General features: G+C 34.3%; 1 protein-coding gene across 4 annotated transcripts in view; it reads left to right on the top strand.

The window, feature by feature from the left end:
- Positions 1–25,251, top strand: part of LOC135842659 (uncharacterized) — a 55,013-nt gene that overhangs the window by 23,381 nt on the left and 6,381 nt on the right. For 3 of the 4 annotated variants that reach the window (XM_065360218.1, XM_065360216.1, XM_065360219.1), the window contains exons 2-3: positions 12,909–13,050; positions 23,349–23,447. In XM_065360218.1, coding sequence (XP_065216290.1) covers positions 12,916–13,050; positions 23,349–23,447 — 234 coding nt within the window. In that variant the 5' untranslated portion in view covers positions 12,909–12,915. Of the gene's footprint in view, positions 1–1,146; positions 1,168–12,908; positions 13,051–23,348; positions 23,448–25,251 lie in introns of those variants that run through there. The other variant, XM_065360217.1, reaches the window with a different exon arrangement.

Below are 25,251 nucleotides of genomic sequence, written 5' to 3' on the forward strand. Positions count from 1 at the left end.
ACAGAGTACCACATTTGCAGCCCAACAATAGAAAACTAATAATTAAATAATAAAGGAAACTGGTAATTAAATCATCGTCGCAACATTATATAAAGTATACATACAATTACTACCACGAATATAATACGTGTAATTACAGTGGTCACCTTTTGAAATTACGCTTTAATTCGCTCTGATAAATGTCATAAAAGCTTACTCAGCACAGCACTGCACGTCGTCGTTGCTTAGCTTCGTCGTCATCGACGGATATTCCGTATACACAGAATGAAAAAAGCACAACGTACACCATGACCTCATCCGTAAAAGGGAAAATTTCTCAGCTAAAAAATACCAGGAACGTATAAGACGGTCGAACGTCACTAGACGTAGATTTATGGCGAAAGTTCACCCTTATCGCCAAGGGTAGTTTACAGCTGGTGAAATTATGCCAACTTTTCGCCAAAGTTCGAGTGAAAGTGAAATTATAATGGCGCGAAATACTAGGAACTTATATCTCGTCAGATGGTTCCCATAGACATCGGTATCGCATTCCGAGCTTCCCTTCACCCTCCGGCCTACCACTGGAATTCCAAAAATGAAAGGAAAATTTCATGGATGAAAAATACCGGGCTACCAGAAGTTGCCAGGGTATTGTTCGACGTAGCTGGAAAATTGGGGAAAACCGTAAAGCTCGAGATGGAAATTAAAAGGGAAATTCGTAAGCTGCGAAATAACAGGATTTTATAGCTCGCCGACGAGTACGATGTTTCGGAAAATCCCTTACAGCTTATGAATCTGGTCATAAACCGAACGAATTACGAGAAAGGAAAATTTTTTTGGCGCTTAGCATTAGGAAAGTATAAGTTCAGCGAGGGTGAACTTTGCATTCGACGTCGAACCCTTACAAAGTAATGTAGAAGAGGGTGGATATCGATGGCCAAACGCAGCCGTATCATTCGTCGGGCGGCGGCGTCGCGTGCACTGTGTGACCAAATAATCCGACGCGTGGCGAAGGGCTTCATTGTTTTTGTTTGAACGATGTGATGCTAAGTATAGTTTGCTGCACGAGACAAGATTTAGGTTATTTTTTTTATCTGCGTATTCTTTTATTGTTTAAACGCACGCGATAAATAAAATTATTAAATTACGAATAGGAAGATGAAGATACTAATCGCAAAATTTGGACAGGTAGGCATTTAATTAATTGGGTAATTTTAATACGAAGGTATATCATGGTACTTACAATTAATTTGCTCAATGCGCACGAGAAATTAGGTATATATGTATTTACGCGAATAATACTATGTATTGTCGAGTTTAATTATATAAATTCGATAATTATCCAATAGCAGGTTTGTACCTACTGCAAATTAACACCGTGTATTTTCTCACCCATTAACGCGTATGCAATTTAAACACTGAATTAGGTACTTTGCTGAAAGAAGGTCGAGATATGCGTTATATCATGATGTCTGATCAAGATGTTTGAAGAGCAGAAACATTAGAAGTAGTATTTATTGTTCTAAGATATACACTTTGAATACGTTGATTAAGTACATCGATTCATCATTTCGCGAATTTTGTTCTGAATTGAGCGGAGAGAAGCGAGGGGAAATCAACTTCCATTTCAGTGATTTTGACCCTATTATTACTCACTAGAATAATTTGCTCGACGAGACTAAAAAATAGAAAAATTTTCCCCGTGAATCATAGAACATTATTGTTCATTTCACACGACATGATTTTCAAAAAATTTACCATTTTGCTGGAAAGTGAAACATCAAAAAGACAATTAAAATGTATAATATAAGTTTATGAATCACGAAATACGAGGGAAATGCCGGGCCTCTGAATGAACCTAGTCCAAAAACCCATTCATGTCATCAGTTACGTCTTTCTTGAACTTTTAAAATTTTTTTGTCAATCAGTAGGCCTATGGTTTGTCGAAGTTGAAATGAAAGCTCATTGAATTCTCAAGTCTTTGTTCACTTCAAATGAAAGAAAAAATCTTGACCAGAAAAATATATGTTGAAAAATATTTCTTGAAAAAAAAAAAGACATAAAAACGGTCAAGAAAATGAGGCTTTTTAAAATACTGACAATGAGGTAGAATTGAACCTGTGTAACTGAGCAATGGTTACGAAATTTGCAAAATTGAATTTCTCAATCCATCTCGATCATTCCCCCTCACTCAAATGGTCAGTGTCGTGGGAAAAATCAAAGTCTCCCGTCTCCCCCTTCCTCCGAAAAAATTACTCGTATTTTTCGGGTAAAAAATATAGGTAATTATATACCTACTGTCTTATTGGTGCCAAAAAAGTGATACTCTGTCGCAATTATTGCTGAAAAAGTTGATTTTTACAACTTTTTGACTTTAAAAAAAAACAAGTTTTTTTGCCAATTTCCAACAAAAAAAGAGACATTTGATAATTTTAGCAAAAAAAAGGACTAGCTCTTTGACAATTTCTGGTAAAAAAAGCGACACAATGGGACAAGTTTTTGGAAGAAAGTGGGACTTGGGACTCCTTAAAATTTCAGACAAAAGGCGAAACTTTTTTCTACTTAAGGCAGAAAACCAGACCTCAGCAATAATTTTAGCAAAAGGCAGAGCTTCTTAGAAAATTTTGACGAAAAAATGAACTTTTTTGGCAATTTTGCTAAAAAGAGGAAATTTTTGTCAAGAAATTTGCAACTATGTTTTGGGAAAAATGAGACTTAGTAGAAATTTTTCTAAAAAGCAAGAATTTTTGTATGCTTAAAAAACGTTGAAATTTTTAGCAAAAAACAAAACTTTACTATTTATTGACAAAAGAAAAACAATATTTTTTCGCAATTTTTATGAAAAAAATTCGGACATTTTTCAACTATTGGGTGAACATCGGGTTATTTTGGTAATTTTTTGGTACCTACTCAATTTTTGGGGAAAGGGAACTTTTTTTTTTTTTTTGGAAAAAGTAAGACTTTCACAAATTTTAGCAAAAAGCAAGACTTTTTGGCATTACATCGCCAAAAAAAAGATATTACTTATCCTTTTTTGGAATTTTGTTGAAAAAACGATACCTTTAATTTCGTTATTTTTGGAAAAATTAGACTAGGATTTTTTTTTTGGAAAAAAGTCACCATGTAAGTACATAATATTAGAAATTTTTTGCCAGAAAAAACAATTTTTAGAAATGGTTAGTGAAACGAGGCTTCTTGGCAACTTTGAAAAAGGCGAGATTCATTACTATTTTTGGGAAAAAGCGAGACATTTTTTCTTGTTTTCTTCACATAGAAGGGCCGAGATTTGGAAAAATTGATTTTGGAAATTTAAAAAAAAGTAACTCCAGGAACCAAAATTTATAAAAAGGTAACCAAAAGCTACTTTTTTTCAGTAACTTGGTTCCATAAAAAGTTAACGAGTATGAACCTTGGAAGGATTTATTCATTTCAAAAAACTCAAAAATGATCTCAGAAAGTAAAATTTGAAGAGACGTTTGAAATTCGTGGAAAAAGTCCAAAAAATGCACCTTACTAAAAAAAATGCACCAAATTCCATTTAGAAAATCAAGACATACTTGGTCAAAATTGTGAATTATTCTCGTAGATGAAAAAAACAAGGAGATGAGAAAAATGCAAATTATTTATCCAAAGTGTCCCACAAAATGGAAAAATGAAAGAGCAGGACTTTTGGGAGATTTTTTTCAAATACTAGACCAACACTTCATTACGAAAGCGGGGAGGAGGAGGGGAGGTTAAAATTCTACGTGTAAGAACATTTTGTGCTTTCCGAGTGTTTTTGAACATTTCAAGATTTTTTCAGAGGAGGGTTGTAACAGAAATGACTACAGTTTCAATTTGTAGTTGGCAGGAAATTTTGCAAACTTTGACGACTTTTTTATGGGAAGGGGCGAAGGATCTGAGTTTTACATGCCAGCTATTTCACATTTTCAATGTTTTCTGGATATTCCAAGCGTTTTTTGGTGGAGGGAGGGTAGGGGATGTTAATATCTCAACCATTTACAGCTATTCGTTTTTTACATTTTCTAAACTTCTTTGGATCCGTTTTGATGATATTTTCATCACACTTTTTTTCCATGCAGGTAAATGTCTATTCTAAAAAAAATGTCTAATTTTTCGTATGCTAAATCGAAAGCTCTGAAAAGTATGCAAATTTCGAATTGAGGAGTTGGAAGTTGGCAAATTGAAAATGCTGCACTGACATTTTTCTTTAATAATTCTAACAGGGAGAATATAAGTGGAAAAATTCAAAGTTCGATTGAAAAAAAAAGAATTTTTTGACAGAAATCAAAACAAAAGCAGTATTTGAAGGATTTGCATGACAGTTAGATGTACATAGATATAGTTAAGACACTCTGTTATCAGTTATGAAATAAATATGCTTCATGTTTTCCATTCCAGAAGAAGAGAAGGATGGAAAACCTGCGAGTGAGACTTGAAAAAAGATGCTTCAAATGCCTCTAGTTAACATAATTTATTCTGAAAAAATGAAAATTTTCATTCATATTTTTTCATTCTGACCCAGAATTCGTTCCAATAAAACCATCATTTTCGAACCAGATATCGTTTTATCAAGTCTTTCCTCCTAATTTCTCATGAAGAGTGATGTTGATGGGTATGATAATATTTTGTACTCGTTTTAGTTTGAATTCGAATGGTTTGTAGTATCGAGTGCGCCACTGTCGTTGCAACACACTCTAGCTTGCTAGTTACGATGTCTAGTTCGAATTGTTGTTGTTATGATCGTTTTATTATGTATTTATGCTCGAATTATATACAGTCCACTGTTCGTGTTGAATTATTTCAAATTTTCTATTCGAATATTGAGTAATTATTTCGCGAATAACTAAACATGGTCCTTCGGGCCGGATATAATTCCGGATAAATTGTGTAGTTCGCGAAGTAAAATTCGTAAATTCGTAAAATTCGTAAATTTCGTTCGTTATGTTCGAAATAAAATTCGTTGTAATTGTGCAATTTCGTTGATTGTGCAAAAAATTCGATTGGTTCGTATTCGTATTCGTATTCGCATTCGTATTCGTTGATTTTAACGTTCATTGAAAAATGGGTGAATCTGCTGCTGAAAAACAGCAGAGACTTGCTCGAGAAAAGGCTGCCAAAGACAAGGCTGAATATGAGAGGGCTGTCAACAGCAAACGAAGACTGCTCCATGCCTGCGAACGGGATAAAGCTCATCTACAAGCTCTGGTTGAGCAAACGGTATCGAATGAAATGATTTGTCAACTCGAAGTATTTATCGATTCGTGGCGTAAAAATTTGATTGAACTAGAAGCTGTCGATGAAGTTTTATTCAAAAATATTGGTACCAGTTTAACTGCCGACGAAATCTTTGAGAAAGAAAGGGAAATCATGAAGGATCGTGATGACCTACTTTATGAACTTAATTTAATCGTTGCTCGAGCTAAAACGTTCGCGGAATCATTGAAGCCTCCAATCGCTAGCAGTACTCCTTCTCGCCGATCTGGTCCAAATACTTCGTTTTCGGATCCAGGTTTTGGATTTTCTCCAACAATTCGATTGAATGATATCCCTCTACCAAAGTTCGATGGTAATTATGGTGAATTTATCGATTGGTTTAATGAATTTTCGAGTACAATTGACAAAAATGAAGCCTATGACGACTATCAAAAATTGTACTTGCTAAAAAGATGCATGGTTGGTAAAGCAGTCGAATCGATGAAGGACGTTGGTACTGAGGGAAAGCTGTATAAACCTACGTTGCAGGGTTTATATAAATCGTTCTTCAATCGCAGGCGAATAATTGCTGAACATTTCGTCAATATCGTTGATCTTCCTGCGATTAAAAACACAAACATTCGAGAAAGTGTCGAGAAATTAAAACGATGTCTACGTGGGTTGAATGCTGCTGGATTAGATACAAATTCGATTTCGCCAATGGTTACATTTTTAACTGCTCGAAAATTGCCAGACAAGCTGAGAATGGATTGGGACACAAGTAATCACGATTATTCAGTGTACCCCTCGTTTGAATCACTCGCATCGTTCCTGATAAATAGAAGCTTTGCCTATGAAACTGCCACTCTAGGCGAGCCAAAGGAAAAAACCAACTCGTCACCTCCTGGTAAACAAAACAAGTCGTCCGAAAAATCGAATCAAGGTGACAAAAAGTCGTTAGCAGCAGCTGTGAAACAACCTTGTAACATCAAATGCATCGTGTGTGGTGATCCACATTTTCTAAACCAATGTAAGGTGTTTGGTGGAAAAACTGTCAACGAACGTTTCAATATTGTCAAAGGAAATCGATTGTGTTTGAAATGCTTCAACCCCTTTCATGGCATTAGTGCTTGTAAAAGGCCAAATTGCTCCAAGTGCCAAGGGGCTCACAACGTTTTGCTCCATCGTGAATATGTTGCACCTTCGTCACTCAAATCCAGTGCTGAAAACAATTCGAATTCGTCATCGCAGCAGTCAACTTCTTCGACCAATGATCAAACTGGAACAACCTCAACGACTATGTGCGCCACTTCCTCAGCTCGGAAATGCGTATTGTTATCAACTGCGGTGGTTAAGGTAATTTGTGGAAATAAAATCGAATTAGCTCGAGTATTGTTTGATCAGGGGTCTGAAATTAGTTTGGTTAGTAGGGAGTTTTGTGTTCGAACAAAATTACCTATGTTTAAAAGTGAAAACGAAACGTCTCTAGTAGGCATAAATAACACTTCGACTAAATTAAATTCGTCTGTTCGTTGCGTTTTGAAATCTCGTTTTTCAGAATTTTCTATTGCTATTGATGCCGAAGTAATTGGTAAAATTCCATGTAATGTTAATCGTAATGATGTAAAGCCTATTATTGATAAGTTTTCACTTGAATTTGCGGAAAATTTCGAATTACCTTACGATAATGTAGACATATTGTTAGGTAGTGAATATGTAGAATTTATTTTAGGTGAACAACGTCGTTTTGTTGAAGGTATTTGCTTGCGTGATTCTCAATTCGGAGTTGTAATTTCTGGTTCCCATTCGAATTCGAAATCTGCCTTTTTTGTTCAGCAGAATACTTTTTGTGGTTTTTCTAATGTGGAGTTGTCTCGTCAGTTTGATCGGTTTATGAAAATTGATGAAGTTTCTGATGAAAAAACTTTGCATGATGAAAAGATCGCCGAATTCGAGTTAATTAACAAGCATTTCGAAGATACAGTTGAAATTGACCCTGAGTCAAAACGTTTTGTTATTTCGTTGCCTTTGAAACCAACTGTAAATTTATTGAAAGGTTCGTTTTCGAAAGCAAAATCGATATTTCTGAGGTCAGAAAAACGTTTGTCGGATGTTGCCAAAAAGGCATACGACGACATTTTTGATGAATATTCGAAGCTAGGTCACATGCAGGTAATTTCGAATGTACCTAGACCAGATGCGTATTTTATCCCGCATCATTTGGTCACAAAAATATCACCTGGTTCAGTGAATTATCGTATTGTTTATAACGCATCCTGTAAGGATGAATCTGGTACTTCGTTAAATGACCACCTGTATGCTGGTCCAGTTATTCAAAAGGATCTCTTCTCTCATTGTATTCGTTTTCGCGAATTTATTTGGGCCATTTGTGCTGATATTTTTCGCATGTACCGTTCGATTTTGGTACATAAAGATGATCGTAAATTTCAATCTATTGTTGGTAGGTTTGAAAGAGGAGAGATTAGTATTGCTGAACTGACCACTCTGGTGAATGGTATAGGTCCAGCAGCATGGATAGCTACCAAATGTTTGGAAAAAACTGCCGAATTTACTCGTTATTTTCGGCCAATAGCGGCTGATTCGATCGCGAAAGAGTTTTACATGGATAATTGGATGTCCGGTGCTCGCAAAATTGAAGATTTGATTGAGTTACAGAAAGCTGTACATTTTTCTCTCGCAAAATATGGGTTTAATTTGACCAAATATCAAAGTAACTCGCCTGAAGTTCTTTTGACACTTGATTCGTCACTTGTAGAGCCCTTGAAAACAAAAATAATTGGTGGTACCGATTTTGTGTATGTTTTAGGGCTAATTTGGTCCCCAGAAACTGATTCGTAGAGCATCAATGTAAAAATTGATGAACTCCCTGAAATCATCACAAAACGTGTAATGCTTAGTGATACTTCTAAGCTTTTCGATATTTTGGGTATTTTGGCACCTGTTTCGGTGAGAGCCAAATTAATTTTGAAAGAACTTTGGTTAGAGGGGAGAACTTGGGATGAACCTGTGTCAGATGAACTGAAAGATGCATTTTTAGCCTACAGGGCTGATTTGGCATTACTTGATCGATTTTCTATACCTCGTTGTTTGTATCTTCGTGTAGAATACCCTGAAAATTGTATTCGTCAGCTTGTTATTTTTGCTGATGCGTCTACAAAAGCCTATGCTAGTGTTGTTTATTTTCGTTCGATTGATCAAAATGGTCAAATTAAAGTAGCGTTTGTATGTTCGAAGGTGCGAGTCGCGCCAGCAAAGAAAACTTTACATATACATCGTCTTGAACTTATGGCCGCTGAGTTAGCTTCAATTTTGGGGAAGCGTATTGCAGGAGAATTGAAAATTGAAGCAGGGAACGTCTTGTATTTTTCCGATTCTCAGGTAGTACTATCATGGCTGAAACTAGATCCGCTTAAACTCAAAATTTTCGTCTGTAATCGTGTGAAAAATATTGGTAAAAATTCGAATTTGCAAAACTGGTACTATGTACCTACCAAAGAAAATCCAGCGGATCTAGGTACTCGAGGTATTTCGGCTAATGAGTTTTTTGAACAAAATTTGTGGGTTTTTGGGCCAACTTGGCTAAATAATTTTGATGAATTTGAAAAAATAACCTCATGTACATTCGAATTGGTACGTGAGATACCAGAATTAACCAAAGTAGGTATGGCTATTTTTATCAAGGACGAAGTATGCCTACCTATTTTGAGCCATGGTTTATCTTGGTATAAAATTATTTCGGTTGTTGCTTTTGTTCGAAGATTTATTTCTAGATTACGATCTGAACGGCTAAAAACGATAGCCAATCCAAACCGTAAAGATAGGATATGTGATCGTAAGTTGGTAGGTATCAAGCAGATACTACCACTAGTTATACCATTAGAAACGTGTGAACGCAATGACGCGTTTATTACTCTTGTTAAACATGTTCAACAAGAACATTTTCAAATAGAAATTGAGTGCTTATCTTCAAGTGAAGATAGTCACGTAGATAAGAAAAGTAAGTTGTTCGAATTAGCTCCGTTTCTCGATCCAAATGGTATTATGCGAGATGCAGGCCGTTTATCAGCTGCTGCATTATCGTATGAAAGTAAGTTTCCGATTCTGGTTGATGCCAGGTCTAAATTTGTCGAACGCTATATTGAACATTTGCATCGAGCAAATTATCATGCCTCTCGTTTGTATGTCTTGAACGTTTTTCGTACACGTTTTTATGCAATTGGTAACGTTATTACAGTTATCAAAAAAGTAATTCGTAAGTGTGTTTTATGCACACGAATTCGAGGTGAAACTTTGCGCCAATTTATGGCGGATTTGCCAAGGTGTCGAGTTGAAATAGGTAGACCTTTTGCTAAGATAGGTGTCGATTTAACAGGTGCCATCAATGTAAAATGCACTGCACATCGTGCTGGTAAAATAAACAAGGTCTATCTTGCGTTTTTTGTTTGCTTTGTGACACGTGGTGTTCACATAGAGATCGTTGAAGACCTTACGGCTGATGCGTTTTTAAATACTCTTGAACGTCTTATTTATAGGCGCGGATTGCCTAAGGCAATTTACTCCGACAATGCCACAAATTTTATTGGTGTTCGTAGGTTTTTAGAACAGAGCAAACTTGAACGTTTTTTGAGTGAACATTTGGTCGAATGGCATACTATTGCACCTCGCAGTCCTCACCAAGGTGGAATTTGGGAGGCTGCGGTAAAATCTGGTAAGAAAATACTCGAAAAGGCTATTGGTAGCCAAGCTTTGAACATTTTAGAACTCTCAACGATCGCTACAAAAGTAGAGGGTATTTTGAACTCTCGCCCTATTTCATATCGACGTGAAAATAGTCTCATTGAACCTATCACACCTGCCCATTTTCTAATAGGTACGGCGTTGATGGAACTTCCGATTGTTGAGGATTCTAGAACTGTGAATTTACGTAATCGTTATCGCTTATGGACAAGCGTTGTAAATACGTTCTGGTCGTTTTGGAGGAAAGATTATCTCAATCACCTTCGTTGTAGATATAAGTGGAAAGTTGAGGAACGTAATGTTGAGATCGACGATGTTGTTCTTTTCCGTTCGAATAATGAAGGTATTTTTCAATGGCCTATGGCCATAGTCATTGACGTTTTCCCAGACGAGTCAGGTCTAGTTCGAAATGTAGAATTGAGGTTTGCAAATGGAAGTACTCGAAAAACTTCTGTTCAGAATCTTATTTTACTACCTGTTAAGGATGATTTGTAAAATTTTTTGTAATTCTCGAATTTGTAATTTTTCTCCTGAATTTGTCATTTTTTTCTCATAACTCGTAATTATGTCCATGTATTATGTATTATGATTAATTTTATGATTGAATTTTGTCAATTGTTAACTTGTTGATAATTTAAGTTGTTTAGATTAATTTAAAAATAAGGTGTACCTTATTTTTGAGGGGAGGATGTTGATGGGTATGATAATATTTTGTACTCGTTTTAGTTTGAATTCGAATGGTTTGTAGTATCGAGTGCGCCACTGTCGTTGCAACGCACTCTAGCTTGCTAGTTACGATGTCTAGTTCGAATTGTTGTTGTTATGATCGTTTTATTATGTATTTATGCTCGAATTATATACAGTCCACTGTTCGTGTTGAATTATTTCAAATTTTCTATTCGAATATTGAGTAATTATTTCGCGAATAACTAAACAAGTGATATTCCAAAACTCGCTTTGTCCATTTTCATCAAAGTTGGGTTTTCAGTGGTATCTGGTAGATGAAGTATTAACTCACATTCCTACATCATCAACCTACCAAAATGAGGTGTTAAACTCACCTAAATAGCCAATTCACTAAAAATTTAAAAAAAAAAATAATGTTCCAAAGCGCGCTTTGTCCATTTTCATTGAAATTTTTTTCAGCAGTATTTAGTGGATGAAATGTATACCTACACTCCTACATCATAAATCCACCCAAATAAAGTGCTAAACTCACCTAAAAAGCCAATTTACTCGTTTAAAGGGAAACTGTTTTTCCTCTCTCCTGAAAAGTTGTGAAAATGGACAAAGCGAGTTTTGGAATATCACTCTTCTCATTAAAAATTCCTGCTAGATCAAACCAATGCGAGGACCATTCGATTATCTCATCAACGAAACGCCAAAAAAAAAGACCTTTGCCTTCGGAAGCCCAATTCCGTGACCATGTTCCACGCACCATCCAACACCCATGCCTAATAAGTAATAAATCACATCCATATGGGAAAACACACCGCATCGCGATTCTACGAATCCTGCAATACGTTATCGAACACGTTACACTATAATAAAAACATGATAATAAACGAACGTATTAATTGGCATACCTACAAGGCTATATAATCGTTCGAAGGAGATGAGCAATTAGGTTCACTCGCCTTGAATAATATAGTCATTCCGTGATCCGTGAGTAGAACAGTAACACACGACGATGTCCTTTAATGTACATACGTAGACGTACGAATAAAATGTAGCAACAATGTGAAATTTGGCACACTCCGTTTTACAGGTGCTCTCGAATTGGCCATAATTCACCCTAAATGCCGCGAACCTTGACAAATCGTACCTCTTCCTGCTAAATTACGTTTTACACCGCAATGAGGATGGATGAATTTTGTAAAAGATGCACTTTACGTAGGTACGCCATCCATCAGCGAAAAAGTATATCGTAACATGGCAGGAAATTCAATTATTTTTATAAACTATTACTACGTTTTGTTGTTAGGTCGACGAAACAAGATAGTACTACAAGTACAACACATAATAATATTTTCTCTTTGCCAAGTTCATTTTTGACACCAGACAGGACAAGCTGTCCGCCGCGTCGTCCGGTATCCAATAAAGATGTTCATCTTCAAGGTGGACGTTACATCCTTCAAAATTGCCTATCCTTTCTTGGCATCACCTTACACTTATACAAGACACAAGACATACCTACATGACATAAAATCGCACATTGCACCGATACGATTTGTACAATTGAAATAATTGCGAAACACACGCATTAATTGGTAAACCTCCGCGGCCTTTCTAATATCCTATTTCCACGGGGTCTTTATGCTCCACGTGTTTCACGGGATAAGTTCAGAAGCTGCAACAATTTTTCAAAAACCACCTGTAACACGACATACGTGGGCGGAAAATGGAAATCGAGTAACGATTTTCCAAATGAAAATAAATAAAAACAACGCGAGTACGGCGTCGAGACGCCCTTGTTTCACGATACCCTTTAGCCTTTCATATTCTCCGGATAAAAAAGCGTCGTTCACTACACGTGCTTCGAAGTTATACTTGCGCCCTTTTAACAAAGCTACTTGTTGATGTCTTGAACTTACAGGTACTTAGTTATAAGGGGAGGCAAGCGATGGCTTCTGTACGATATTACGTGGGGTGGAAGTGATTTCGTGATTGATTTATTATTCAGCGTGTCCAATGAACGAAGCGAATTATTAATTAATACGCTTTTATAAAAACGCCCTTCTTTTTTGAGATGAGAGTTTATTGAACTTGATCGTAGTTCGACATATGGTCAAAAATTGTACATCACAGATTAAAACTATTTTTACACATTAATTTTTCTCAATTCCTTCCTCACTTTCCCGCTCACCCCTTCGCAAAGGCCAACTGCAAAAAGAATTTGGAATCTACTTATACTGGGATGATTTGTTTGAGACTGTGTACTTACTAATCTTCAATATCTGGTTTTCTGTTTACAGATTGAAAATGAAATCCAAGTCAACGTATTTTATCATATTTTATTGTTCGCTCACACTCTGTTCGTGGATAATTGTAACGTCAGCATATCCCACAGAAGATCAACACTTATCGCTTGATTCGTCGGAGTCATTTTCAAACGAAGTAAGTCCATCAAAGTGAAGCTCGTTCGATTTATTATCCAAGTCTGATCCACCTTGGCCTCGAACTGATTCGAATGCTCAAGCCCACACAGTTCCACATACGACGTACATACTATGTATTTTTTTGACATCGTATGATGTATATGGGCTCATTGGTATACGAGGATGGAAGTTTTATGTTTCAATGCGAGTGCATTAGTAATCGCGTTGATGAGGGCAAAGAGGGAAGTGCGGTGGTCAGCAGCGTTGCATTAGAAGTGAAACTCGAATACATTTGGTTCATTCGCTGATTCTTTATTAATTCAAAAATTTCATTTCGAATTTGATAACGTGCAAGGCATTTTTATTAATTTTCCATTATCAAAAAAATAATTGTTAAAATTCTCAGAATCACTCCTTCTGCCAATGATTTACATTTTCTATCAAAATTATCATTTCTTCCAAAATATGGTAGGTCTACATGCTTTTTTTTATTTGCCAAAAATTGTCATTTTCCAACAAAATGACGTTCTTTGGGAGAAAATTGACCTTTTCTGCCAAAAAAAATAAATTCTTCGCAAAAATGAAATTTTTTTGCTAATGACATTGTTTGGTCGAAAATTGGTGTTCTCTGCAAAAAAAATTGTAGATACATATATTTTCTGTTGAAAATTAATATCATTTTCTGTCAAAAAAAATTAAAATTCTCCGCAAAATGACATTTTCTGCCAAAAAATTGAAATTCTCCGCAAAAATGAAATTTTTTTGCTAATGGCATTGTTTGGTGAAAAATTGTATTCCCTGCAAAAAAATTATTTATTTATTTATTTATTTATTTTATTGGGTGCCATATACAGCTACTATGGCTAGGGACACCTCATCATTACATTTGGCACAGTTATCTACATAACAAATTACAAATTATAGATATTACAAAGTAAGAAAATTTATAAAATAAGCATATAATTATTAAATTATAGTTTTTGTCTTAATCCTGTGATATTTATAAAGTTCAGTACATTATTTATTGCGACTGGATCATCTGATAGGATAGTATTTATTTGATTGGAATTTAGAAAGAGGGAGCGAGCATGTTGGAAAATGGGACAGTGTATGAGTATGTGGGGAACATTTAGAGGAACATTGCAAGTGGAACACATAGGAGGAGGTTGTTTTAGGAATAAGTATTGATGGGTGAGTAAAGAGTGTCCAGTTCGAAGGCGAGTTAGTATTACTTCTGAACGACGGTTGGGTTGTTCAGATGTTTTCCAGAATGATGCAGAGTTTTTAATACTTTTCAATTTATTTGTGTTAGGAATTTGGGACCAGTAGGAGTGGAACTCATCAAACATGATCTTTTTTGCATGTAATTTTAAGTCAGAAAGGGGAACTGGTATGTTTGCTATAGGTAGATTTTTGAAAGCCTGTTTAGCAGTTTTGTCAGTACTTTCATTACCTTCTATTTGAGAGTGTGAAGGGATCCAACATAACACTAAATTTTGAAGCTGAGGGGTGGACTGAAGAAAATTTACAATTTCTTGAGAGATGGGATGAGAGTTCTTTGATTTATAATTTTTTATAGATAGGATTGCAGAGAGTGAGTCAGAGAAGATGACAGTTTCGTTTTGTAAGAAGTCTGTAGTGCATAAAATAGCATATTTTATCGCATACAATTCAGCAGTTAGAATAGTGCATTGAGAAGGTAGAGCAATAGGAGTGGTAAAGTCCTTTTGAGTGAAAGCACAACCTACAAATTGATTTGATTTTGAACCATCTGTGTATATTTGATTAAATTTTTCATATTTGTTTAAAAGACAGAGAAAATGTTTTTTGAAAATTATTGGATTTGTTTGTTTTTTATTAAATTCTGTTAGGGAGAGGTCAATGGTAGGATTGTAATTTTGCCAGGGCGGTAGTAGGTTAATTGGGAAATGTAGGATATTGATATTGTTAGAGTCAATATCATTAAGAAAATTACCAAAATTTGTAGGGGTATATTTTCTGTCAAAACTTGATATTTTCTATTATTTTTTGCCAAAAATTGACTTTGTATGCCAAAGTGACATTTTCTGCCAAAAAACTGAAATTCTCTGCAAAAATGATATTTTTTTTTGTTAATGGCATTGTTTATTCAAAAATTGGTATTCTCTTTATTCTCTGCAAGAAATTTGTATTTTCAATCAAAAACCTGCCAAAAAAATCAAAATTCTCCGCAAAGAGACATTTTCTGCCAAAATCCGCGAAAATGACATTTTATTGCCGATGACATTGCTTGACCAAAAATTGGAACCTATATTTCCTGTGTATTTTCTTCAAAAATTGACATTTTTTTTTACCAAAATGACGTTCTTTGGCAAAAAGTTGACTTTTTCTGCCAAAAAAATGAAATTCTCCGCAAAATTTCCAATGGCATTGTTGGGCCAAACATTGATATTCTCTGTAAAAAATTTGTATTTTTAGTCAAAAATTGGTATTTTCAATTATTTTTTGCAAGAAAACTGACTCTTTAAGCCAAAATGATATTTTCTGCCAAAAATTAAAATTCTTGGCAAAGTGACATTTTCTGCCAAACATTGATATTCTTTGCAAAAAATTTGTATTTTCAGTCAAAAATTTGGCATTTTCAATCATTTTTTGCAAGAAAACTGACTTTTAATGCCAAAGTGACATTTCCTGCCAAACATTGATATTCTTCGCATTTTCAGTCAAAAATTGTTATTTTTTATAATTTTTTGCAAGAAAACTGACTTTTTATGCCAAAGTAACATTTTCTGCCAAAAATTGAAATTCTCCGCAAAGTGACATTTTCTGCCAAACATTAATATTCTTTGCAAAAAATTTGTATTTTCAGTCAAAAGTTGGCATTTTCTATCATTTTTTGCAAGAAAACTGACTTTTAATGCCAAAGTGGCATATTTCTGCCAAAAATTGAAATTTTCTGCAAAGTGACATTTTCTGCCAAACATTAATATTCTTCGCATTTTCAGTCAAAAATTGCTATTTTTTATGATTTTTTGCAAGAAAACTAACAATTGAAATTTTCCGCGAAAATGACATTTTTTTTGTCAATGACATTGTTTGTTCAAAAATTAGTATTCTCTGCAAAAAATTTGTATTTTCAGTCAAAAACTGATGTTTTCTATTATTTTATACGAAAAAATTGACTGTTAATGCCAAAGTGACATTTTCTGCCAAAAAAATGAAATCTTTCGCAAAGTGACATTTTCTACTAAAAAATTGAAATTCTCTGCGGAAATTACATTCTTTTCCAATGACATTGTTTGACCGAAAATTGGTATTTTCTATTTTCTTCCAAAACACTATTTCTTTTCCAAAATGACGTTCTTTGCCAAAAAATTGCCTTTTTTTTGCCAAAAGTGACATTTTATACCAAAAGTTGTAATGCTGTGCAAAAATGCAGCATGGAACTTTTGGGATTTATTTCGAACAAAAAATGAAAGTGCGGAAATTACATTGTTTTGCCAATGACATTGTTTGACCGAAAATTGTCCGGTTACAACTTTGTTTTTTCCAAAAATCGTGATCTAATTCAAATTGGAAAATTTGTAAAATTTTCGTGGGTAAGTCTGAAAATTTCAGTAACAATAACCGATATTTCTAGTGAGTTTGCCCCCTCCAGAAACATCGTTTTGGTCCTCGTCCCTGAAAGCACGCGAATAATCTACGATCAAAAAACTAAATTTCGATTCATTTGAATAGAGTAATTTTTCGATCATGAATCTGCCATAACTGGTTGATTCGAGTAGAAACAAAATTAAAGCTTCTCTTTGAACGAGAATAGTACCTACGAGAATTCAAAAACTTGTTTTCAAGCCAAAATTTAAAATCCTTCGAAACCTTTACCAAACGTACTTGAGATAGAAAATTTTCAAATTCCAGTCATCGTCGATCTATTATGACAGGGTGTTCACAAATTCACAATTTCATCGGTACATAGGTAATCGCGTAGGTAATTTTTGTCAATCAGTGCTGTTATTCGGGCATTACTTTACGTTACATTTTTTTAATTCGTGTATTTCATCCGATGTCAGGGTCCTTCGCGCGCAGTGCGAAACCCGTGTAAGTTTTTTTTTCTTTTTTATTAAATGACGCGCGATAAATTAACATAATACCAGACCAGTACACGGAGAAGAATACCCGATACGTCATATTAATTAACTTTTTAATTTGTGAAATATCCATTAGTCTTTACGTAATAATTGTCAGATGGGTTAAATTTGTGTTCCCTCTAAGAATTTACCGATAGGTATAATACTATCTTCGTTTTCATGTTTATTTTTTCTTTCCACTCAGGGACACCTTGTAAATTTTTCTTTTCTTTGTAACACAATTAACCACTCATACGCGATTATTATTTTTATTAATGGAACGTGATAAAGAGAAAAAAAAATCATCAACGGTAGTCAGTATAGAGTGACTTTCAATGCAACGTGATGATGAAGATGCTCGCGCCGCCCATAAGACTATACATACCAGTTCTATGACAGATATATGCGAGCTAACGCGATATCACGAATGACGTAAGAATTTATGTCACAGTAATTATTCATGGACAGGTCCACCTATTAGTATTTCGTTAGCATCAACTCATTCTCGAACCCATTAAATATTCAACATTTTATTCCACCTGAACCGCTACAAATTAACCGAATTTTTTTGCAATATATCACCCCGTCATTTTATCCAAATCCTTACATGCATTTTTAAGTATACCTCAGGCGCAGGCCAAAAAACAGATATACACAATGATGGGATAAAAAATTGGCTCATCATTTGATCACACCCATAAGTAGGTATGACTGACGTCAAAACGTAGGTACCTACCCGAATAATAGAAATTTCAATTCAAACGACTATATAGATATGCACTCCAAGTCGAATAAATAAAAATACGCGTACTTCAGATGCGAATTATAAAGCTATTTGCTATCAAACGTCACGTTGGTAATGACCCAGGTACACTTATACAAAATGTCAATGACCTAATCACCCATACAAAAAATAGCAACACGAGCATTTCGCGAACAAACATTGCATCCAGCATATTAACCATTCCTCGTGAGTAGAGAGTAGAGACGTTTATTTTTCATCTGATAAGATGATGTTGTTGGCAATTTATCGTCAATTATCGCACATTTTCAATTTTTCGTTCAAGGATTTTGGCTCGGTTGTACAAAAATGATACAGGAAAAACACAAACCGCAAGTAGTTTAATGTTTTGGTTTTATTGACTGGTATGTTTCAGGAATTGGTGAATTTTCAATGCAATTTTATTTACCACAGAAATGTGAGTAGGCCACTTTTGTCAGTGATTTACTCAGAGAAGAGTACAAGAAAGAGGAGGGGAAATTTTTTTAAATCTTAATTCCTAGAAAATAGAATCGCAAAAAAATCAAATATAGCTGGATTGAATTTTTTTTACTCGTGCATACCTAATTTACATGAAATTACGTCATTTTGATTTTTTTTTGTTGATAAAAGTGAGTGATTCTTTCCCCTTCCACATCGTCAAAATTAATGGAGCCTAAAATATCTAACGGCCAATGTTGAATCTATAGGTCCTTTTCTTATGGAATTCAACATCAGAAATTACAAATATGTTCAAATATGATATTTTTTTAATCATCTATGTACTTAAGATAATTTTCAAGTTTTTCAAACTTTGGGCTCTGCATGAGAAGAGAGTACACATACATCTGAAAATTTGAACATTTTCCTGCCCAATTCACAGAAAAACACACAAAAAATTTTCAATTGTCAAATTGAGGGTTTTACAGGTGAATGAAAAAAATATACTCGAGTATTGACAATAAAAAAAAAATTGTACAACTTTATTTCATTAATGAATAATGACGAAAATGGCCTCCAAAACAAGTTGAGATAAGGCCAAAGTAAAAAATTCAGCACCTTAATCATATTTTTTGGTAGATAGTTATTTTATAATTTTTTTGGAAAACTTTACCTCTCCCCTCACACTATAATATACTTTTCCTTCTGGTATTACCAGAAACTTCATTTTTAATAACTGACAATTTGATTGTTTTCATTTATTTCTGCGATTAAACCTGCCAAAGAATACATAATTTTCATTAAAGCCATCCTATACGGTAGGTCCCCAAACTTGAGTTGGTAAAAATTAATAAAAATGGATAATAGAATTCTTTTTCTTAAAAATTTAATCTTTTGGCTTTAAAAATTTCAAACTTCAAATTGTGTTGGCTCATAACTCAAGTTGTAAGATTGCAAAGAAAAAATATAAATCAGGTACCTACTAAAATAATAATAAACGCCATCAATTTTCAAAATTTAAGACCTTGTGCTCAATTTTCCCAAGAAAAAGTACCAAACTAAGTCACAAAAAACAAAACATTGCAAATCTAAGTAAGTGTTTTGGTTCTTAATTTTTGAAGAATGAACCTATTTTGAAACTTTTTGATAAAAAAGCAAAACTTTTACCAATTTCAAAAACAAAAAAGTTTTTGGTAAAATAATTCTAATAGGAAATCCAGACTTTTAAGCAATTTTTAAATAACAAATGATACTTTTTGGCATTTTTCGGCAAAAAAACGTGAATTCTTAGCAATTTTGTTAGAAAGCGAGACTTTAACAACTTGAACAAAACGCAGGACTTTTTGGTAATTTTTGGCAAAAAAGGGAAGTTTTTGGATAAATTTTGAAAAAAAAGTAAAATTCTTGAGCAACTTTGCTAATAAGCGAGTTTTGGGGGGGGGGGGTGTTTGTAATTACTTGATTATTACACCCGTCGTCGTGTGAGATTTAAATCGAGTTGGTAAGGTCCCCTCCCCCCCAACACTTTCGAAAAATTCCCTCACTTTTGAGGAAAAATTGCTCGAAATATTTGAAATTCTCAGACTTTTCCAGATTTTCTAGAAGTGTGGACACCCTGTAAGGGTGCTTTTAATTCAAGATTATTTCATCTGCGAAAATAGGTGTTTTTATATTTGATTCATTAGATTAAATGGCCAAGAAATTAAATTTTTTCGTAATTTTTTTTCAAAAAAAGCTACAATTTTCGTCAATTTTGGAAATTTTGCGAAAAAGTGACATTTTAAAACAAGAAATTAGAGTTTATACGACGATTTTGACAAAAGGTGAGAATCTTTGCTGTTTTTGGCAGAAAATGAGACTTAGACAATTTTAGGAAAAAGCAGGGCTTTGTAACTGTAGGTAGCGTTGTCAATTTTTGGAAAAAAGTAGCCAAAAGTTTTTTTTAGTAATTTTGGAAACACAGTTGCTTACTACCAGTTGAAAAAGAACCGAGAACAGCCCTGAAATTTTTTCCCAAAGGGAGAGGGTGCAAGGTATTTTAACCACCAAATAGATACCTACCTTCTATAATGTCATGCTCTGTCTAGTGTCTACAAAGAAACAAAACTTCGTACAATTTTTCGCTCAAAAAAAAATTGAAAGTAAACATCCAAAATTATCACCTTTCATTAGCAAAAAGGGAAACGAACTCTCATTTTCTACACGGAATTTCTCACATCTACGATAAACACCAATACAATTACTACCTCAACAAAGCTTGAAAAAAATGACAAAATTATATCTATCTTTAAAAAATCACACTCGTACACCTGTATACTCGTAGTCGTAGTTTCATCGTCATTCCAAAGTAGCCATTCCAGTCAACTTTAGGAACCCCTGGTTACCTAGATAGATAATATGCGATTACATAAGTCCATCAACGAGCAGCAACCTGTAACAGTGACTACGATCGTATCAATGAATAAGGCGCGATCGTGGTCGGATTCGCGAATTCGGCAAATAGTAAAAACCATCCGAGACTAAAATCATATCATACAGCCTCAACCTTGTATAGAAAGTGCGTAAACAAAAGCACATGCCAGACAGAGGTACTCGCAAGTGCAATTATTTTTACACGCCGACATCGTTTTTAAATGCGATGATTTACTTTCGTATGAAATATTTTGTCATTTTACAAGCTTCATACAGCGTTTGTAAGTATGTGTGTAGCCGTCTCTTCTACTCGAGTGTACTGTACTCAGGTACTGTACGCTACTACATACTTTGCTGTTTACTACATGGTATGGCATATCCTGTTTCATATTCGTGGAGTGTGAGATCCACTGCAGCACGTGTCTTTTTCAACGCAATATTATGTAATCGTACGTACAACTTGGTCTTCGGTTTTGATATGTGCGTCTAGATTACTTTATACTACACTACAACGCGTATATTTTGCCATGTCTAGTATTAGGTAGATTGCAACTAACTTGGATAGAAAAAATTTATGTTACCTACATTCATGGATATCCAGTTGAAGCGAATACTTTTTAATAAATTCAAATATTTTCAAAATAAATTAATAATTTTACGAAATAGCAGCCTATTACAACAAGTCATCACTTTCATAGGAGATGCCTTTGCAATCCAGGAAAGTCTTCGCCAAATTCACCCAACATACTCCTACAAAGAGCTTGGTTGTCTACCGAATCACGAAGAGAAATGTATACGGTTCCAAACAGGCCGAAATAAATTTTGGAAAATTGTTATGTAATCGGTCAAGTGTATCATGAACAACGTACAAGCTCAAGTTGATTTGGACAGTTTTTTAAGGGCATTTTTTGAAAATCAGGAATTTCTAAAATATGACTGGAGGCTACAAAACGACTTGAAACAACCTCCACTCGACTTAAATTTCAGCTTTCCAACTTCATTGGGTGCAATTTACTGAAAATTTCATCTTTCAAAAATCTGCTGGAGGCTCCATGCAGAACTGCCCAAATGCTTTCAAAACTGTTTCCAATCGATTCGAGGACTCGAAAACAGGAGCCATACCAAATTTCTGCTTTCTACGTCAATTGAGTGAAATGTTGATTTTTGCCATTTTTGGCCTTTCGATTCTCAAAAATTCATAAAAAAATCTTAACGCCTGAAATTTTGTATGTTAATGTATTTTTGAATGCTCTCTCGATTTAGCTTTGTCTCGTTCAAGAATTTTCCTCTAAGTTGGGGTACCTTCCTTGACAGAAAGTTATTCTAGCTTGAAGTTGATAGGAGAAAAAAATCAAAAAAATTGCAAAACAACCAAATCCAAACATTTACCCATCATTCATTTTCATCAATTGAAAAATGAATAGGAGTACGTATACCAAAAAACCCAAACGTGAAAATATTCAACCATTCGCCAAATTTCCTCCAAATTAGGATACTCTTCAAATTCAATTTTTACACCTGGTGGGCGCCTTAGGTAATCAAACCGTAACGTCGCCGTATCCTTCATTTATCATTGTAATGGCCATTACCATTCGCTCGCCAATTTACACGTCTCATGTCTCTAACTGTTGTTTACTCAATGAGTCATCACTGCAGCTACCGAATTTTACATTACGACTCCTAAGTAAACAAAATTTTCGTAAGTTCATCACCACTCGATCATTTAATATTCAATTCACGAATCAGATGAGCCATTAACAACGTAAACGCATACAAAAAATAAATAACTAATAAAGTTCCAACTCTGACTCTCCACTCAGAGCGCAATTACGATCGAAATAGACAGCACGTAGGTACTCTTTATAGTCGCAGTCTCGATGAAAATTATACGTTTTAGGTACACACTTGGTAGTTGGTAGTATTTTTTTCCAATGCATTTCATCGTGTCACGACCTCTCGTACGAGTATATTTTTATAGTTTCTTAATTTCATGAATGACCTGGGATTTTTTAATCGTGCAATAATTTTTACATTTTGGACAGATGGAGATTGATAAGGATGACTAAATGTGGTGTACGTGCGTGAAAAGTTGCGTATGGAATGGATTTAGTATCCAGAAAAAAAAGGCAAACAAGTCGAAAAATACAAAAATACCGAGATTCTCACTAAAAAACACGATCTATCAGTTTTTTTTTTCATAAAAATTTTCCAAATAATCTTAAAAGTCCCCCTCTTTCTTTCTTTCTGCCATATGCAGATTAGCCCACTCGAAACATTATTTTTATTAACATAATGAAAGATGAAAATGAAGTTTAATTAGAACAATTTATGAATTTGTAATAAATAGACTGAAAAACAATTGGGTATAAGCATTTTTTTTGAAAATCTATCACACCGATCGTAAAATTGTTAATCAGCATTCATTCGCATATATTATAATTTGATCATTTTCATCTGCCAACAATTTTGACCCCCCCCCCTCTCCTCTTCCCCAACATCATCCAAGCTCGATGAAAAAAATAATCATAAGCAGCCATTAACATCCAATGTACCCAAACAATTTCAACTAATTCTTATTTATACGTTTGTTTGTTTCAGTTATTAAATGAAAATTCAAATAGTAACGAGAAAGATTCACTAATAAGAAATAAAAGAACGATAGGATTTCTACGACAACTATTTCCTGGATTATCACAAGTACGTATAATGCATTTTTAAACTGATTATAAAACAAATACAAAGTTGCCGAACTTGGCTACAGTCCAAGGATAGGCAACTTATTCGGCATTAAAAAACCACTATACATACGTCAAACGAATCAGATAAAATATTTGGACGATTTTAGCATATTTTCAAGATTATTCCCAGAAATAATCAAAAACACCATCACAATATCGATTTTGTCTTTAAATGTGACGAGATTATTTTTGTAAAAATAAAAAATATTCAAATTCACCCTTCTGTCATTTAATCCACTTCAAATTTCCTCTTCTCACACAAAAATTTGTCGATATTTTATATCATTGAGAGAAAAAAATTAATGAATTCTTAAACTAAGTGATTTTCAAGGTTATGTTATGAAATGCACATTGATCAATGTTGCCAAGTAATTTTTTTAAATATTAGATTGGTGTGAAAAATCTCTACTTAACCAAAAAAATTGTTAAGTATGCCAGATTGTGTTTTGAATTCATTAATTTCAAATTTCATCATGGGGAATTATTACATCCTAGAATCAACCAAAAGGGTCATTCCACGTCAATTCGACCAAGAAGTAGTAGGGGGAGGGGGTCGGCGATTTTTTTGAAATTTTTCCTGTGTTAATACCTTCCGAAGGGATGACCAATGGCGCAAATCGCAGCCCTCTAGCCCTTTTTTAAAGGCTGCTAGGGGGTGTCAAAGTTTTCAGTGAACTTGAAATATCATCCATTTCAGCAGTGGATTACTCGATAACCGAATCCCTTGACTCAATGAAATAAACTCATCATAAAAAAATAAAAATTTGAAAAAATTCAATTTTCAATTCCAAACATCAAAAAAAGTTAAAATTTATTCTGTTGTCTTATTTTGAACTCTATTGTGACATATTTAATAAAAAATTTGATAAAAATCACACTCATAGCAAAAAAATTGAAATTAGTCAGTTTTTTGAATTTTGATTTATTTATGATGAGTTTATTTCATTGAGTGAAGGGAGTTTTTCAACTTTTCAACGGATACGTAAAAATAAGGGTCAAATGAGATTCCATCCCAATTTTTTAATATGTTGTTCAGCATGAAAAGTTGTGCATAATATATTTTTTTCAGAATTTTTGAGAGTCGAAACGATATGAAAACTACGTTTTGAAACTTTTTGAGCTAATTTTTTGTATGAAAAAAAGTGGCAACACTGATTTTTATAATATCACCAAAAAGCCTTTCAAAACCCCTAACTATGAGAAAAAGTTCAATTTTGGTAGGTATCGCGGTTATCGAGTAATCCACTGCTGAAATGGGTGATATTTCAAGTTCACTGAAAACTTTGACACCTCCTAGTAGCCTTTTAAAAAGGGCTAGAGGGCTGCGATTTGCGCCATTGGTCATCTCTTCGGAAGGTCTTTCCACAGGAAAAATTTCTAAAAAGTCGCCGACCCCCCTCCCCCTACCACTTTTTGGTCGAATTAACGTGGAATGACCCAAAAATAAAACTTATCGAAATTTTACCTCAACAAAAGTGCGTTTCTGCTCATTTTTTCAAACAATTTTTTTAGCATATTTTGGCACAATTTTTATTCATGTTTTTCTACCGATTTTGCTCAGAATTGACTATCTTTTATCTGAATCAAGTTCCAAAGATAGGTAGGCAACTTATTCGACATCACATTCAAATCATGGACTACTGATTCGAAAAATTCATCTGATTATTTCACAAATTCATGAACTTTTAGCACTATTGAAAAACTTCCCACCTCAATTTAATTGAGCAAGTCTTCACAATCTAATCACCAACCTTTCTAACCAC

The sequence above is a fragment of the Planococcus citri genome, chromosome 4 (genome assembly GCF_950023065.1).
Source record: "Planococcus citri chromosome 4, ihPlaCitr1.1, whole genome shotgun sequence".
In the NCBI taxonomy this organism is placed as follows: Eukaryota; Metazoa; Arthropoda; class Insecta; order Hemiptera; family Pseudococcidae; genus Planococcus; species Planococcus citri.